The following is a 19,885-nucleotide window of genomic DNA, read 5'->3' on the forward strand; positions in this document are numbered from 1 at the left end:
ATTTACTTTTAGTATTTTAGGTGAGCAACTAAATAAAAATTTGTGGCACACATTTTATATGAATAAAACATCTAAACTTAAAAAAACAACCAAACCAACCGAACAAACAAGTTTTAGTTTACATTCTGAAAGACTTTTTCCTTGTCAAGGTTAAAAAAATACTTTTAAAAGGGTGTCCTAGTGAAAGGACTTTTTAAACCTTTGCAGGATCTTTTAAAGATTACGCTTGCTTTGAATTTACAAATCAGGGCCAAACAAATTCTACAACAGAAACAGATTGAGGTTGTGATTAAGTACTTAACTTCTGGAATGGTGTTTGAGGGTCAGGAGGAGAATTCTTTTCATTTCAAAGTTTACTCTCTACTGCAGCTTCTTGTGTAACGTTTTTAAGTAAAACCATGCCAAACCAAGAGGAAATTTGTAACGAGATTTTGACTGAATCACAAACTTCTGGATTCAATCATTTATGGCAGCGCCAGTGAGGATCTAAGTTCTACCAAAGAGGAAAATCCAGGTTTCACAACCCGGGTCGGGTCATTTCAGAATTTATCCTGCAATGGATGGATCTTTTCATTATTGTTTAGGGTTTTCCTTTGTCGATTGTTTTCTAGTTTCCTAGTTATTCTATTTCCCACGTACTTGGAGTTATTTTTGTTTATTTCCTATCATGTTCTGTTTTTATCTGCTAGATTAATCTCGCTAAGTTTGTTCCTTTTGTTTCCGCTCTCAGTCTCTGTCACCTTAATCAGTGTCATTCAGTCCACCAGTGTGTGGCAATCAGCCTCCTTGTTGTCACCTGCACCGTGTCACGTACTGGTCAGTTTCATTCACTCCTCACTGGTGAATGCTATTGCTATGCCAAGCCTGTCACGTTGTCCATGGCTGCCTTCATGCCTTGCCTTGTAAGTTTTTTTTTTTTGTTTTATTATTAAACATTTGAACTCACAATGTTACCTCTGCCTGCCTGTCTGCACTTGGGTTTGCTCCAAAATAACTTTTCCTGACAGTCTTTGCTGGTGTGTTTGGGCTGATCCAGTAAAAACAATTATGATGCTCAACGTTTAGCATGTTGGCTAAAAAGCTTTTGTTTCTGATCAAAGGTTGTTTCTGTTTGCTGTGTCCCCGCATGTTTGCCATGTCTCTTACTGAAGGAAATTATCCCTATATCTAAGATCTAACAGAAATAAATCCAAATGTACACAGAACAGAACACTAGAATACACTAAGAAACCAAACAACATTTTTTCAACATCTTATATTGACAATTGGCAGAGTTAACGTTCTCAGCATGCCATCAAATGCTGCAGAAGCCTGTTAATCTGCAAACCATTTACCTCAGGTGTGTGAAAACAGAGAAATGCCAAAAACATGTAAAGACATTGGGTCCTGAGTACCAGGATTAACAACCATTCAGCCTTCCTGTTATCCGCAGAAGTTCTTCTCGTTTTCTTGCAACCTGAATGAACTGCAGAGATCTTTGACATGTCAAAGGTAATGCAGATCCCTTTTAAATAGCTTCCTAGATTAAATTATTTGCTGTGCAACGGCATTCATGCCAAAGAATGTGGTTGTCAGGGTGACCTTGTAGCAGTAACGCATTTAGCGATTGGAAAAAGGTTGGCCTTTTGAGTTTTTGAAATGATCGTCACCTGTCAGGAGCACTCAAGCTGAACACCAGCCAGCTCACTGGTATGTTTCTCGAGGCATCTAAAAAAAAAAACATGTCCTACCTCTCATGTGGTGGGTTGATAAGGTAATATCCAATATGAGGGCACTGGTATCTTTGAAAAAAAAAATAATTAGGTGAAACATCAGACGACATGAATTCAGCAGAGGTTAAGTAACATGGGGTGGTGGTGACACATTTCTGCGGCTTGTCTATTTTTATTCGACTGAAGGACTGACAGAAGAACTTAGAAAGCTGAAGGCCAAAACAACAAACAAGTTTCTTCAAGAACTCAAGGGAGGCACACAGCTGCCAACACACAGCTGAACATCTGAGGGCATGCACAAAGACACGCCGACACACATTCAGCATTTCTTACAGTGCACCAACACACCCATACACACACACCGCGACAACACAAACCTGGGGCCAGTATGTACTGATGCCCATTGGGGTCCCCTATATGTAGGTCATTGTGTACGGGGAATAATCCTTGGCTACAGCTGTGTCCTGCACAACATACGCAACAAAGGCGGCAGCTCTCTCTCTCTCTCACACACACACACACACACACACACACACACACACACACACACACACACACACACACACACACACACACACACACAGAAGAACAGATAGGAACAGACAGCTCAATTTTTTTTTCCACGGCTATTGTCATACGAAAGACCAACTCTAGCGCCCCCTCCAACATGTCGCGTCACTCCGATATTTAACATGACATTTTGTTTAAAAAAAAAAAAAAAAAAAAAAGGAAAGTAGTGGATGTGTGAAACACTCCGCAAGAGATCCACCTTGGAGCATGCTGGTTCCGTTGAGAGCTATCGTATTGAATTACACGGATGCGCTGTCAGTGGCTTTCTAGGATTATTGACTGTAGCGAGCATGGAGTAAATGTCATAAAGATATAATGAAATGACTGTGAAAGGACAGCGGCGATAAGTTTAAAACCTGTGGAAGAAGAAGTGGAGACTGACTGAGTGCGCTATTAGGGCATTTAACATAATCCAAATGTATTCACACTGAGTGCCATGTCGCCAGGATGAGGTTTGACCTTCTGTGGTGCAGACACTCCTGGAGGTGCTCGGTGATTTCTAAGGTCTGCTTCAGACACAGTGAATCAGGGGATTTCAGTCCCAGAACTGCAGACGGCTAGACACAAGTCAAGCTGAACGGTAGCCACAGGATGCACTTTTATGTCTGACATTTCTACATTGCTGTTTCTACAGCATTGTAAATTCAGATATTGCGGTAATGACTGAATGTGTGCTTTGAAATACTTTGTGTAACACAGAATACAGCTCTATGCACAGATGAATGAGTGCATGCAGCAATCTTTTTTGGGATTGAATGAATTTATACCTGCAATGACTAATGGAAAACAAGTACTGTAGGGACAATTGTACAAAATAATCATAAATTTCTTTGCAACCCTGCTAATATTTGTAGAAGTCTTCTATAGCAAGTTGCACCTCAAGCACCTGGTTTTTGTAGCTATCGGCAACCTTCTGGCAGGATTTGGTCAGGAGATTTGACCACTCTTCATGACAGAATTATAGATAGATATAATGTTCATTAAATCCAAGTGGTTTCCTGGCACAGACATGGCTTTTGACCGCAGTCAAAAAATGCAGTAAAAGAACATACATGTTCTTTGACAGGCGTTCCTTTGGGAAGTTATAAACTTGTGTTAGAGTCCAGTGGCAGTGTTCCATGTACGGTTACTTGGCAAACTATTCCCAATAATTTAACCTTCTACATGTTATCATATAAAACTATAACATTCAATTTATGTCATTTGGATTTTATTTGATAAACCAAAATAAAATAGCAAATGATTGTAATGGAGAAAATACCAAGCCAAAATAGCTTGAAACATTTTTTATTTTTTTTTACGAATAAAATTCAGCATAGTGTGGGATATATTTTTATTCAGCCCACTTAGGTTTGATACCCCTAAAGATGTGATGAACTTTTTGACCTACATGCAAACACCATGTGCGGTCGAGAACTAGAAACACACAGCACCTTCAACACACTATGCTCACGTTGATACATGGTGTTGTTGATGGGAAGATGGAGAGCGCCAAACACAGGGCAATCCTGGCGGAAAAGCTGTTAGAAGCAGCTGAACACTTGTGACAGGGAGGAGGGTTAACCTTTCAGTAGCACGACCCCGATCTTCCATTAAAGGCACAGCTACAATGCAAACACATGGCTCTTCTGCCTGTCCTGTGCGGATCGCAGCGACTTGGCTAATCTGTCAAGTTACTTATTTTAATTGCAGTTTGTGGAACATTTTATTTTGGAAAAAAATAAATAAATAAACTTCCACCAGCGTTCAACTTCTTTATCATATTTATTGCAGTTACTGCAACCGATCCACTAGGGGGAGCCTGGTTAAACCAGAAAGTTATATCACTTCATTGCTGGTTGCTGTCACAGCACACAGGTATGCCGTAACCCCGCCCTCTCCCCTGCCACACAAGGAAAAAAAATAGTGCAGCCCCACCTACTGATGTACTGAGAGCTACCCATCCTTTTCTTTTTATTTTGTCATGGCACTTATGGCCTTTAATGAAGGTAGCCTGACAGGAAAGGGGACTGAGAGAGAGCGGGCAGAGAGGTTTTCGGGTCGAAGTTGAATTCATAATGGCCGCGTCAAGGAATGAGGCCTCCGTATACGGGTTGTGCGCTTTACCCCTGCGCGCCCTACCCGCTCATTTTAGGACTAATTTTACCAGATTGAGTCACAGCTAAGGTCACAGTAAGGCCAGTTTGTAGTTGATCACATTATTATTTTAACACCTGTCCAGGAATTATTCAGATTGATTGCCAGGAGCGGGGCCCACACCTTGGTTTGAATAAAACAAAGGGGGGGGGGGGGGGGGGGGGGGGGCTCTTTGTGGTTCTGAGGAAATTTTGTAGTTGTTCTCAGCTGTTTTTGTTTTCAAGTAATCAGTTAAGGAAAAAGAAAATCTGACAGGAAAATGTTTAAAACTGTTTAGGTCTATGTTTTAAGGCTCTTGATGCTGAACTGGTTGGCCTCCCCTGGTTCAGATCAACATCCATTCATGTGTTAGAATGGCCAAGTCAAAGTCCAATTCAATAGCTAATACAAATTGACCTTCACATCTATCCACTTCTCTCCAATCTACTTTGTGTTGGTCAATCAGGTAAAACCCCATATAAAAAACATTACAGTTTGTGGTTGTAACATAACAATTTGTGGGAAATAAACTTGAATATTTACAGGACTCGTTAGGTTAGGTTAGGCAACTCATTATTTATACCCTCTGAAAAGAGCCCTGTCAGAAAATCTGCACTATCCCTTTAAGCACTGATTCTGGAAGAGATCAGAAGTGGATGAGACTTTTATGAGAGCTGAGGATGGTTGGACAAGTGTCTGGTTGGATATTTACTGAAGGTTAGTCACATTATACTCCGTGTTTGAATAAGTGCCTCCATCATCACACTTAAATGAAGCTCATAAAGAAACAGGGGAAAAAGGGGGGCATTAGCCAACTCTCCAATCTAAAAACCAGCAGCATCCGCAGCTGAAAACTGCTGATGCCCGCACAGCTGTTGAAGAGAATATGCCCCAGAGGATAAAAAGAAACATGGCTTTGCATCTGCAGATGTCTCCACAGGTTCAAAGTAGTCAGGCGGGGAATATTATGCGAACAGGTAAAACGATTTTTCCTTATCTACTTAACTGATTTAACTCGGCATTAACCTTTCTGCACGTGTGCAACAGTGTGCAGATCCCAAGCTTTAACTGTTCCGTGCAAAAAAACATTTATCAGGTTTCTATCTCCTGTGACAAAAGTGAACTTATTTTCAGCAACGGGTTATGTGAAAGCCAATGAGGATCAATGTGTTAATTAAGCGCAGCATATTTAACAGCAACCCTGGAATGCAAGAGCAGCAGAGCGTATCCTGATTCTGTCAGAAGAAATTGTTTCAAAAGACATATGGGATTATTTATGTAGCTAAACGACAAAACATAGTGAGGTGAGCCTGAGCGTAATATTTTTAGATTCATCAACATAAAGTAGACTTATTCTATAATAAGTAAAGAGGGTGAATGGTAATTCCAAACAGTAATAGTCATGTGTCACGTTTTGTGATGATCATGTGTGGAAATCTGAGGATATTTTAATCTCTGGAAGTACTTTGAAAGAACATTAGGGTAGCTTTGGGACAGAAAAGTCCAACTTTAGGAGCCAAAAAAAAAAAGACAAAAAAAGTTGTAATGATAGAGACAGATGAAGAGGCACAGGCATCCACAGTACTGACCGTGACTTTGTGTTGTCCGGTGAGGTTGGGCCATTCGCACAACAGCTGGCTTTCAGACAGGGTCAGGACACAGGGAGTCTCTCCAATCAGCACCGTGTAGTTCAGGCGGCTGTTACCTGGGGCCGCCGGGATCAGGTTGCGACCCTAAACACAGACAGGAGGGGGGGAAAATAGGAGAAGCGCTCAGCCCGTTTGTCAAAGTTGCGCTTTAACTGGGACATTTGTGAGAGGTGAACACATAATGTCTTTTATTGAGCTGCAAAGTGAGGAAGGCTTTCCTTTTGAAATCACTTTCATCTGTAAGCCTTTTCTCTAGCTAACAATAAACTTCATAATGACTACTATTTTTCTTCTAATGATATAATTCACTCTGTTGTTCCACTAAATGAAATCAGTCACTGACAGTATAATGGCTCTTTTGAATTTCCTTTGCAGGGCAAGATTGTCTGTATTCTTCTGTTAATATACTCCACTGATTAAAAAAAAAAAAAACTCTTTAAAAACCAGTCAAATATGTATAATTTATTTTAAAAAGAAAAGCACAGGACTAGTTTTTAACAAATAGGTCTTCAACAGAAACAACTACTACATTAGTGGGAACTACTGTAAGCAGCAGATGTCAATATTTTGAAATGGTGAGCATTTCTGGGTGTACAGCAGAAGAAGCAAAAATAAGTGTGCCATGAGTTTGAATCTAGATAAAAAAGAGACAAGTCTTTGGCCCTCAGGGGGCAAATGTCTGAGGACTTGGTCCGTCTTGACATAATAACTGCTTGAATGTTGGACATTTTCTATAGTGTTTTCCAAACTCCATGGTCCATTCTGCTGGTTTTCACTTGATGGACGTCAAGACATTGGGACTTCGTGTGATCCTCAACTGGTTTTGTCCATGTCTTTTATGGTGCATCCTGTAGGATTCTTTAGCGTACAGTTTGCTGGCACCGCAAGAGTTGGTCAGGGTGAACCCTATCTTAGAAGATATCGGTAGCTTTGATGCCTTCACTAGCAAAATTAGTGCCGTCGTCGCCAAACATGAAATCAAACAGAAATTCTACACCCCTTTGGTCTTTAAACAACTTTACAAAAAGAAAATCGTTCAACACAAAAACTTTTTTCTGTTTTTATCAAGCCTGCTGAGTGTAATCTGTCAAAGTCGTTTAGTTGGTAATTTGACACATATGGATTTCCAAGTGGTTCCATTATCAGGTCACTTTTTTAGTATCCAAGTAACTCTCACGGCATGACCAAAAATCCTACTGTCAATAGGTAGATAAGAAAGTCACTGAGAACATGGGTCAAGATGGCAATGCAATCATTAGGCCTAGAACCTAAAGTGCAGCAACCTGCAAAGACGCAGCAAGCAAAGGTAAGTAAGTAGCCTATTACTACACAGCTAGCTTAGAGAGAGTTCCAGAGTTACAATGAAATCCACGTTTCGCTGCCTGTAAAAGGTGAGATTATAAAATCCCATCATTCGTCTATAAGGCAATGAAAGATCTAGGGGGCCTAAATGTATCTTTCTTGTAAGCTATGGACCATCTGGACAAGTGTTCCCAGTACCAGGACCAAAGAAGGTGAGGTAGCATTTAGATCCAATGCCCTTCAACTACTTGTACATAAATGTTTTGTTTCTTTAAAACAGTACCATATATCTATATCTATATCTATATATATATATATATATATATATATATATATCTATATCTATATATATATATATATATATATGTGTGTGTGTGTATATATGTGTTTGTATATATATATATATATATATATATATATATATATATATATATATATATATATATATGTATGTGTGTGTGTGTGTGTGTGTGTGTATATGTGTATATATATATGTGTATATGTATATGTGTATATATATATGTATGTATATTTAATAAATTTTTTTCTACTGATTTAACGAAACAACATTTAGTTGAAGACCGTGTAAACTAAATACTACCTCACCTTCTTTGGTCCTGGTATGTTTCCTGCAGTTCTTTTTTTTGTAACTGAAAACTTATTTGCAGTTTACTCTTACTTTCCTGTAATATCTGCCTTTTTACAATTACTTTAAAATATGTCTGGTCTTATCTTAGGTAACATACACTCCCTTTTTCTGTGAATTCATAACACTTTGAATTCAGGTTGCTTTGAATAATGCTATACAAAGAAAGAGACCTTTAGATGATAGATCCATTGAAGCTCAAGGATCTCATAGGAAAATGGTGAGAAAAGAAAAAAACAATTTTACATCCTGTCAAGGGAACAGAATAAACTCTAAATTTGCAATTTCTTTAGGGCTGAAATGCCTGTAAAAATGGAGTGGAAGGAACGATTCAAGCCAAAAAAACAAAAACAAAAACTAAAAAAGCAAAACAAAAACAAAAACAGTAAGGGAGATATGAACTCAAAGAAAAGAAAACCAATTGAAAATGTTGGAAGAAACCATCAGGAGAACAGATGATTGGATAGGCTAGAAAAAAAAAGATGAACGGGGGGAGAATCAGGATTTGCTCAGAGTGAAGAAGAAAGATGGTGAACATGAAATCGGAGTTAGTGAGTTAGACAGAGGAGGAGAGCGTGGAGATAGCTGCCATGCCCCCCGCTAACTTAGCACTGAGATGCAGAGACATACTCCTTTTTCCAATCCCATCGTCTCTGCAGGCTACTGCCACCCAGCCCTGCTCTGCAACCCTGTAAACATGCATCCCATTCCAACCTGCAATCACTCAGACACACACACACACACACACACACACACACACACACACACACACACACACACACACACACGGGTTCAAACCAAACATGCAACCGAGTTATTGCCACACACTGAGCTGTTGCTGCACATAAACACTGCAGGCAAGAATCGTCATACAGGGGAGAAAACTCTCAAAAACACATAGAGGGACGCATAAAAGTGCTCAAGAAACAACAGGATCAGATGGATGTTTGTTGGGTTTTTTTTTTCTCACAATAAATGAGAAATTAATTGCGTGGCAGGCAAGCTGCATACATGAGAAGCGCCTCCTCCCTACAGCCACCACATCCCGTCTCTCCAAATTGCATTTTTTGTCCATCTCATCAGCGCTTCCACTGGGTAAGCAGTTCCTCCAACAAGCCAAGCAGGAGATTTAGCAATTACTGCGAAGCTCTTTGGAAATAAATGATCTTTTAAGAAATAAATTACAACGGTTACGCTGCTTTCAGTCTCTTCATGGAAATAAGCTGCGTAACACACTCTGTGATAACTCTTTATCTATCTCATTCTATCTTTCTAATTCGTTACCTATCTAAAAGATAAAAGCATTAAGCGGCGAATTCAACGCAAATGTAGCTTATTGTATGACTGTGAAAATGCTCAAAAAGAAATTCATTTTAAACCATTCTATGCTGTAACTGTCTCGGTAAAGACTTTTTTTGGTCCAAGATGCTGCCAGCAGTTAAATAATTGATATGCGCACTTAAAAAAACATTTTTATTTAGGAGTTTATAGACGCTATTTTGCGACTTACATTAAGTGACATTAAAGTACTTGTGGGTGCTAAATACAGTGCATGATATTAAAACATTCATTTTTTTCACATTAGAGTGTACTAGGACAGAGTTTGCCTTCCATCAGGACATCGACCATAAACATGCAAACCGAAAAACAACAGGATTGTTTAGATTAAGCCGTATTCATATGCTAGAACGGCCCAGTCAAATTCCAGAAATAAATCCATCAGAGTATCCGTGGCAAGACTTGAAAAGTGAGGTTGACGAATGCTTGCCACAAATGTAACACAGCTTAAGAGAAAAAAAAAAAAACTGTCTCCAGACAGGGAAAACAGGTAAAGACATATCCCAAAAAAATCTTGCTTCTTGTAAGATGAAGCACTGCCTCAGAGGCTGCTGAATACCAATGCAAAATGTAGCCTTCAGATATATTTATTTCTAAAACATTTTGAAAACTATGAATCCTCATCTCTCCATTTTACGGCCAAACCTTAAAGTGTTTTGGTCAGTCACATAACATCCCATTCAAATGCATAGAAATTTGAAAATGTGACAAAAAGAGGCAAAGTTCAAAGAATATAAACATGTTTTTTTTTTAAGTATCTCTATGCGAGTCCTTCAAAAACATCCACATTTTCTCTTTAACCATAGCTTGCCTCCACTGTTTAGCTGAGCTCGGGCAGCAAACCTACAAACTACACAGACATTGCCAATTAATTTTTCTTACTTACAGTTTGTCCGTTCACTGTTAATGAAATTGAAAACCAATGTATTCCAAATCTCTTGGACTACCGACATCCATGCTTCCACACTGCCCTTGTAGCACTTCAAATTAATTACACAAATTGAAAAGACTGCTATTTAAGAACCCTGAATGCTGTGAAGAAGAACTGCATTCAGAGAGGTGGCTGAAGGACAGAAACTGGCCTTGGAAGGTGCGGACATGTGCTTTCATTTTCCATTTATGAATTAAAGAGACTTTTTTAAGAGACCTTGTAAACACACTTGAGAGCTTTTTTCTCTATCTTGTATAAAAGACGCCTTAGTGTGTCTTTGCTTTTTAGTCTAAGTCAGTTTTGCAGTTATTATAGAAAAAGTTCGATATATCCCTGCTTTTAAAAGAAAAACATGTTTTGAAAAAAGTAAAACTTCCATCTCCCATACCCTTACAAAAGACAGGTTTGTGTTGGAGCTGTGCATTGGCATTATGTTAAAAGCAAACAGGTATTAGTAAAGGAAGTACTGTGGATCTTACATATTCTCCATGTTTAAAGTTGGAGTACCCCATCACAGGTTTCTGTATTTTTAATTACATTTTTACGATGAAGTGAAATGTGCTAACCTGACTCTCACCAGATGGATGTCGCTCCGCCTAGCTTCACTCACATCCATCTGGGACATCTCCCATAGAGAGTGATTTCTCCAACCAATTTTATTGTCTAGCCAATCAGGACGCAGGGCTGGAGTTTCATAGATGTGACGTAGTGGAGATGCAACCATGACGTGAGACTGTTTTGATAGCAATGGCGGCTCGCATCGAGGAAGCAAGCGTTAACATTGATGCTGCTATTTCTTCCGTGTTGTCCAATCTACCTAATATTGTTTCATTAAAAGAACATCAGAGAACGCCTCTGAAGGCTTTTGTTGGTGGAAACCATGTTTTCGCCCTTCTCCCGACCGGATTTGGCAAGTTTTGTTTTCCGGGGCGCGTCTGCAGCGGACGTGGACGGAGCGGTTAGCGGTTAGCTGAACCATATTAGGAGGCCTTTAGTCCTCAAGGCGGTCGGCCCGGGATCGACTCCGACCCGCGACACTTTGCCGCCTGTCTTCCCCCCTCTTCCTGTCAGCTCACTGTTAATAAAACGCGTGCCACTAGAGCCGCGAACACATTTAAAAACAAAAAAGTTTTGTTTTTTCCTGCGTCGCTCTCACAGCGTCACGGGTTAGCTTCGGTGTGAGTGGTTGAAATAGCACGTCGATAAAGATGACAGACAAGTGGCTTATCCAATCATATGCAAGGACTTTTTTGAAGGCCCAGCCTTCAAAAAAGGCAATTCCTATGGAGAGGTCCCAGATGGATGTGAGTGGAGTTAGGCAGAGCAACATACAGCTGGCAAGAGTCAGGTTAGAAATGTGCAGCCTTAAAGACCAAATAACGGATTCAAAACATGGTAAGTGGAGTTTTATCTTTGGCCGGAGTCCAAAAATGTATATTTTCTGACATGTCTCTTCTGACTGGAAGTAAAATCATCGTTTGGGTTTGCCAAACCCAAATGGTGGGAGGACTTTACAAGTAAAACGGACAAAACATTTTTTCACTTAGCATCATGTACAAGTACACACAGACACTCTGTTGCTGTTGCTTATCTTACCTTGAGTATTAGTGGTGATGTCGGTTTGAGTTCCAGGACACCGGATGGACTCAGCGGCTCAAAGACGGGGTCGGGGTAGTAGCTGAACGTCTCGTTTACCACCACCAGAGAGTTCACGTTGTCCATGTAAAAGCCGATTTCATCCGGGCCGGTACCGGTTTCGGAAAAGCCTAGCTCAGAATCTGCCACTGACGGAGCGAGGCAGACCATCACAGAGTTGTTGTACACGGTGCAGTTCTGGGAGGGATCGAAAAAAATAACAATTTAAATTAAAACCCTGAAATGGTTTGAGTTTGCACATATATTCATTCTTAATATATTTGTTTAAGTGATCCCACAACCAATAAAGCAAGCAGCTCTGCCTCTTTTAGAAACACTGGGAATCAACCTGCAGGGTATAATTTTCTGTTAAAATGAATCTGTTAGGTATAATAAGCAATCCTTTTTGTAATTCAATGCCCTGTGAAACTGCGATGCTGTCGGACCCATTGGACATGTAAATCGGTTGCAAATTTATGATCAACTGTTAATAACGGGCAATGAGCTCTGCTCCTTTGCTTGTACCTGCGAGTATTTACATCATTGCTTTGGAGAATACATGAATACAAGATGTCACGACCAGCCTCACATCAATATATAATTCCACTTTGAAGCCTGTGCTCCTGTTCTTGTGTGTTGGAGACAATTTACACCAAACATGCTTAAATGGCTGCACTCCGTTTTTGCTTATGGAGAAGAAGCTGCTTTATTGGCACTGATTAGGACAGTCAAACAGTTCCCATGCAACAGGGATGTCATAATGACATAAAAAAGAGCAGAAAGGTTTTGTCAGCTAATCGTTATACTGTCACGGAATGAAAAAAAGAAAAAAAAGGGGGTGGCGGGTGTTTGAAAGACGGGGGAAATATAAGTGTGATTGGTTGTAAATGACGTTCAACATTGAAAAAGCATCAGCACTGTCCTTTAAGTGCAAAGTAGCACTTAAACAGAAAGGCTGTGTGGGAAGCATTGTGTAGGCTGCCTGCGTCAATAAATCCCATCTTCATCCGCAGGTTGAAGTGCTTCAGAGTTGTTTAAAGTTCATTTCTTAGCCTTGACAACCATTAGCCACAATCACCCAAGTTTTAGGAATGTTGTCTATAGATTATTTCTACAGTGCCTTGTACAAGTCTTCATCCTCCCTTAACTTTTTCACATTAAAACCACAAACCTCTGTATTTTATGGGGATTTCCAATCTGTTAGACCAATACAAAGTAGCGCCTAACCATGAAGTGGAAAGTAAATGATAAACAGTTTGAAAAAGTGTTGAAAAAAAAAAGAATGCAGTTTTATTCAGTATAAATCAAGCTGTTCTGTGAAGTCATCACAGGTTAGTTGGAGAACATTGGAGAACAAACAGCATCATGAAGACCAAGGAGCACAGCAGGGATTACATGGTTGGAGCAGTTTAAAGCAGGGTTAGGTTATGAAACGCTATCCCAAGTTTGGACACGTCACAGAGCTCTCCTTCAATCCAGCTTTGTGGAATGAGCATGGCATAAGTGCAAAATATTACTAAGCCAGAGAAGCAGCCAATAGGCCCGTGGAAAATCTGAAGGAGCTGTAGAGAGTCACAGTTTAGGTGGGATAATCTGTTAAGAGGGCCACTATCAGCGCTGGACTCAGCAAATATGGCCTTTGTCAAGGGATGGGAATAAGAAAGCCATTGCTGAAAGAAAGCCGCAAGAAACCATTTGAAAGAATAAAGTCATCTGTGGGAAACAACAAATATGTGAAAGAATGTGGTCTGGTGTGATGAGCCCAAATAAACTTTAAGGTCTACGTGCAAAACACTGTGTGGGGGTTATAAAAAACTAAGACTATACATCACCTGGAACACCCTATACTCATCATGAAACAGATACATGGATACTTCTGCAGTTATATATATATTAAATAGACGCTCATGTTGGGAGGAAACTCATGAGCGGCTGCAGAAAACCTGAACCTGGGCTGCAGGTTCCTCTTTAACCGGGACATCACCCCTAAACATAAAACCAGAGCCATATGGAGTGCTTTGGATCAAAATATATTGACGTGTTAGAAAGGTCCATCCCAAGGTCCAAAGGTCCGGACCTAACTCTAATTGATAACGCACAGCAAGACTGTAAAGTTAATGTTCAGAGACGCCCTTCATTTTGTCCAGTTAAGCTTCAGCTCCGTATATTTCTTCCGTTTTCAGATTTTATAAAAACTGGACATAATTATTTTCCAGGCTCTACTGTTGCAACAGCCTTTAACTTACTGGCTTGCAGTTTTAGCTCTTTTACCCACAAGTTGTCCAACATGAAGCAGACGTCTGACTAACTAACATAAAGAGGACCACCTCTGACCTGCCTCAGCTCTCACTGTGATGACTCCCTATTGATAATCCAGTTTGAGATTTTATTTTCTGCATGGACTACCTCATATCTCTGTCAGATGTCCTAACTTTGTCTACCAGTAAGAGCCCACTGAGGTCCGGCGATTAGATGTTTTAAGATGTTCTGAGGAGCAGACTGAAGAACAGAGGTTATCCGGCTCTTGCTGTAGCTGTGGAAGAACCTACCTGCTCACATTACGGTGTCACTGAACACTCCTGAAAGCTGCTTAAAAAAAAAAAAATATTTTTTTTTTTATTTCTTCTTTTATGTGTACAGGCCTTCGGTCAACTTCTGTTGTTTTAAAATGCTCCTCTTAACATGTTTTGACTATTTCCCAAAATGTTCCCCTCTGTTTGGAGGGGAACTGTCAGAGCGAAAGGACAGTTATTCAAAGCTACCACGCAGGTAGAGGTGATAACAACTGCTATCAAGATTTTATTTAAAAACATACAATTTTCCATTCACATCACAATAATACACTACGCTGGTATTGGTCTATCACATTAAATCCCTATAAGATAAACTGATGTTTGCTGTTGTAACATTGACAAAATGTGAATAAGTTCGAAGCGTGGAAGGCACCGTGTGCAGACTTTCTTGTTTTCCTTCACACATCTCTCAAGATGGGTTTATTTGAAACGCTTCTGTGAAAAAGTGACATTTGCAGCGCTAAATGGCCTGAGGAAGTCTTGCATGTCTGCAGCTGGTTCAAAAAGAAGACATGACATAAACAGAGCATGACATTGAGGTGTTTTTTTTTTTTTTTTTTTTGAATATGTGCTCCTGCATGTTTTAAATGCTTGTCTTGGTTAGTTTACATAAGTGCTCATCCAAAAAAGGATTCTATGATGCAATTGCAGGATAGTTTTTAAGCTATATGCCATGATGTGCGTTGGCTGGCATGTGTACTTAAAATGTGAGCCTGTTTGTGAAGTCGAGTTTTGAAAAGTATTCATCTCGCTGATGTCCAGACTCACATGAAAGGACTCCGCCTGCCCATACTTGGCCCTGATCTTCGGTTCTCGGATGGTTGCGAGGTTCGTCCCGCTCACGGTCAGAGGAGTTCCACCGCTGTAAATGAGAAAAAACGTTAAAATACCAATTACTGTTCAGTTAAAGGGAAAGAACTTCATATGACAGGTGCATTATTATGAGGGCATGAACAAAAGCAGAATAATATAAACTGATCATTTGGAATCAGCTTGTGCAAACAACAGTCCTTTTTTCCCCTTGTCTTGTCCGGCAGAAGCATGGTGGTCTGGGTGTCGTAGTTTTGCCAAATATACTGTATTTGCTTTACCAAGAGAGGCTTTATACCTTTAGCAATACAAAAAATAGTCTAAGTTACGAGTCTTCAATCTTTTTCAGTCCAGGGCCCCATTGATTAATTGAAAGGAGGGCATTTTTTGCACAAAAAACAGATGACACCATGAGGAAAATGTAGAAATTCTGAATCAACATCTCTAGACTTCAGTACACAGGTTAATGCTTGGGCACAAGCAATGGGACACTGATCCTATTACACCCCAAACAGGTTAAAAAAATGGGTTTAGGTCATCAGAGTCATTTTTTTGTCAAGCATATATTTCAATCCTATCAAGCAGGGCTGAAAAGATGTGCGCGAGTAAGAAAGCAGCTGGAAAATCATTTATCTGGAGAGGAAAAGGTGAGTTCTTTCTGATGCCAACAGTAAGTCATCCTGATCAAATCAATATGTGGAGCAGCTTCTCATGCTTCATTACAAATCTGCTGAAAGCACTGCCAGGAATGAAAAGTGGAGTCAAAATATCTGGAGCAATGTTGGTGATGACCATCATGATGGAGAATCATGTTTTTCAAGCAAACATGATGGGAAAGTTGCTGAAAGATCACAATATTGACATTTTGGCACCACTGCCATGAAATGACGGAAGGAAGTAACAATACAGCAAGATTCAGCCATCCTCAGTCAGGGTTTGGACCAGAACATCATATTCCTCATCCCAGTTGCCGGGGATACTGCTCATCCCTTTAGGTGGAAACTGAAGGTAAGAAACTAAAGCGTACGTCTCTACCAGCCATTAAATTCATACATAAATGTAGAATAAAGCGAGACATTCACACTTCTGAACAAAGAGTTGTTTATTACCAAAATACATGCAAGCCACCAAGAAGAAGAAAACAGCATGGCAAAGAGGGTAAATGAAGCATCATAGACACATTAATTAATGTATATAGGTGTATGCATCTGCTGAACCTGATGGGCAAGTTTGCACTAGTTTGCTTTGTGAAAATTATGCTAATGTTAGAGAATGGTTTAGGAATACCATGAGTTTTACTTCAAGCTACAGGAAACAGTTTTTCAATAATTGTTCCTTACCATGAATAAAGAATATTCCAAAACTGAACTGTAACACATGATAATTCTGTGTCTTCCACAATCAGTCAGATACGTTTCTTTGGCACAAAACACATGAAACTGTTTTCTGTTTATGTTAAAAAGAGTTTTCTAAACAACAAAAGGGTTTTAATGGCCAAAATAAAATTTGCAAGTTGCTTTGCAAGCCTTCTGATTATTTTGTGTACCATAGTGTGTATATATATATATATATATATATATATATATATATATATATATATATATATATATATATATATATATATATATATATATATCTTTAAAAGAATGAAGAGAACAGTTTGCATTCTTTGTTGAAATAAATAAAGTTTGGGCTCAATGTAGATTGTAGTATCCACGACATTATGTATAGCACATGAGAAAAAGTTAAAGGCAAATTAGAGAAGTAGAGAAAGAAGATAAACCTAAAGAAAGTGAAGGCTCTTGTACTCTGATATTAACTTTTGTACACACAACTCCAGTTCTGGACTTCTTCATTCATGACAAGTGCCTGATAATTTTGAATTACTGTTTTATTTGTTAGATGATTCTCTCTGTAGGTCAAACTGGCAAGGGCTTTTACTTTCTCACTGAAAAATGGTTCCCGTTCACTCAGATGACATGTTGGTGTACCCAAAAATGATTAATAGACTCCGAGGAAAGATCAAGAGGTTCATAGAAAAAGTAAAGACTTCACAGGAGACTCAGCGACTCAAAGGGAGTATTTTTACTAAACTTAAATTAGATTTATGATGTGTTCTTTAAAGATGTCTCAACCTCCTGACACAGTCTTTGTTTTACAGTGTCAGTTCCAGCCTCTGAGTCAGCTTTCTGCAGAAGGATCACTACTTTTCTCTGCTACTGGGCTATTTGTTCCACAGTGAAATATAGCAACGGTGTCCCATCATGAGTTTTTCTGCAGATATCTCACTCCCTTCTGAGAAATAAGCTTAAGTCTCTATCACATAAAAGCCTGAAATAAAACCTTGAAGACACTATAAACAATGGATGGCTTTTAAAACCATTCAAGAGACAATGATGTGGCATTCAGGAGTATCTTTTTTGACAGACCAAAGCTCACAATCATACTCATCTCACACTTTATTACATACACCTCGTCAGTGGGTTGTTAACACCAATAGTAAATCAGCCAATAATGCGGTAGAACTGAACAGTTATAAACATCTAGACTCATGTTAGTTGGTAATAAGAGTATCTTAGAAATGGCTAATATTCTGGAGTTTTTACACACAATTTTCTCTTGGGTTTACGAAGAATGGTCCAAAACATTTGGTCCAGTGAGCTTAAATTGTCTTGATGACAACATCTTGTTGATGTAAAAGGTCAAAAGGGAATGGAAACCCTGGTTCGATAGAAAGGGAATGGTAGCTCAAATAACAACCTGGTTTAGAATACCATCTCCAAATGCAAAACACAATAAACCCCAAAGCAAGCTACAGAAGCCGAAGATCACACCGTGTCCACTCATCTCAACTATGTACAGAAATGTGACACTAGGCTCACCAGATTGGACAATAACACATTGGAAAAAGCATTAACTAGTCCAATGATTATCAACTTCTGCTGCAACATTCAGATTTCAAAGTAAAAATTTAGGGGAGGATACAAAAGTAAGGATCTATTCTGCCTTGTATCACAATGCTTTTTGACTCTATTGCACTAAAAATTAAGGTACTTCAGAAGAATAAAAAGGTTCACCAGATAAAGTATATCTAATTAAGTGATTGCTGCATTTTCCATCTATAGAGGCTCTTACATCAGAAGAATAGGAACTAGGATGACAAATGCAAATGCAGCATATTCCCTCAAAAAAATTGAGGGAACATGCTGAATATGAGATCTTGTCACACCCACCCCTAGCCCACCCATCTTCTCTGCCCATTTATCTTGGCAGGACTGCAGGTGCCTTCTTCTTTATCAGTTAATGGGTGAGAGGAAAATAACAACTTGGTCAGACTGTCCATTAAAGGGCAACATAGGACACAAAAATCTCACATGCACACTCTCACCTCAGGGCAATTTAGTGTCCCCAATGAATCTAACATGTAGGCTTTTGAAATGTGGGATGAAGGCCAGAATACCCATTCATGCTTGCACAGAGAACATGCAACCCGCATGCAGAAAGACTCCAGCAAAGATTTCAAACCAAACTCTTTTGGGAAGGAAAGGAAACAAAAAATAGCAACAAAGAGGCCCAATGAAAGACAAACCTTTTTTCATAGTTCTTGCATTGCCCCTATGCTTGATGAAGACAATGCTGCACTCACTATGACCTCCAAGGATTGTTTAAAAGTGAACAAATAAAGGAACATTTTGAGAACCTTAGAACTTAGTTCTTAATACTCGCCAGATTTGTTTTACTTGTATTTTGCATGCCCTGGAGACTGTCTCCTGCAGAGTCTTTACATCATCAGCATTCTCCCACTGCAATCCCACCACAGATGCCGATAATGTTACCATGTACTGGGCCCTGCTTTAAATTCTTAATGACCAAACCACACCAAATAAATGTATTCCTCTCTGAAGCAAACTCCATATTGACTCCCGCAGACATAGCTCTGTGTGTTTTATAAGTGATTGTCTGAAGAGCTACTAAATGACAAGAATACCATAACTCCCTGAAGGAGTCCTTATCAAAAGGATCGCAACAGACATTTCAATTCTGCAGTAGAATGATGGCAGTCACAAAAGTAAACCTTAGTCACCCTTCCACCGTACAAGGAATGATGAGTACGTCACCTTCAGCTTGGTATAAATGTATTACAACTGACTTCTTCAATATGCAGGTCTCTTTTCTTACTCAGCATTAATCTGACACTTATCCCAAATGACTTGGTGCAGAGGCCCTAACGGCAGAGGGAATGATTTGAGAGGAAGCAGAGACAGAAGCTCTTAATATCTTGGACTGGGAGTCTGGCAGGCTTACACAAGACATTCATCTCTTGCTCTAATCCAACCAGGCTTAGAATAGCTGCAAAGCGTAATGCAAGGGTTTGACAGGAGTAAGTGATAAAGGTAGGTACACTGTCTCTAACATAGTAGCTAGACATTACTGTAGTCTCACTCTTCGTTTTAGTTTCTCAACACAGTTTTCAGTTGGTATTCTGTCCATTATTTTTTTCAGGGAGAGCTGCTTTTATTCATTGCTTTTTTCAAATGTGCCGGTAGAAAACCTAACATTCTGGTTGGTTTTAGCTTTCAACTCTTCTTGACTGCTGACTTAAT

General features: G+C 39.5%; 1 protein-coding gene across 1 annotated transcript in view; it reads right to left on the reverse strand.

Moving 5' to 3' along the window:
• plxna1a (plexin A1a) overlaps window positions 1-19,885 on the reverse strand; it is a 359,702-nt gene that overhangs the window by 46,280 nt on the left and 293,537 nt on the right. Inside the window, exons 18-19 of the mRNA XM_036125192.1 lie at window positions 11,860-12,096; window positions 5,987-6,130 (exon numbers count right to left, since the gene is read on the reverse strand). Coding sequence (XP_035981085.1) covers window positions 5,987-6,130; window positions 11,860-12,096 — 381 coding nt within the window. The remainder of the gene's footprint in view (window positions 1-5,986; window positions 6,131-11,859; window positions 12,097-19,885) is intronic.

The sequence above is a fragment of the Fundulus heteroclitus genome, chromosome 1, assembly GCF_011125445.2.
Source record: "Fundulus heteroclitus isolate FHET01 chromosome 1, MU-UCD_Fhet_4.1, whole genome shotgun sequence".
Lineage (NCBI taxonomy): Eukaryota > Metazoa > Chordata > Actinopteri > Cyprinodontiformes > Fundulidae > Fundulus > Fundulus heteroclitus.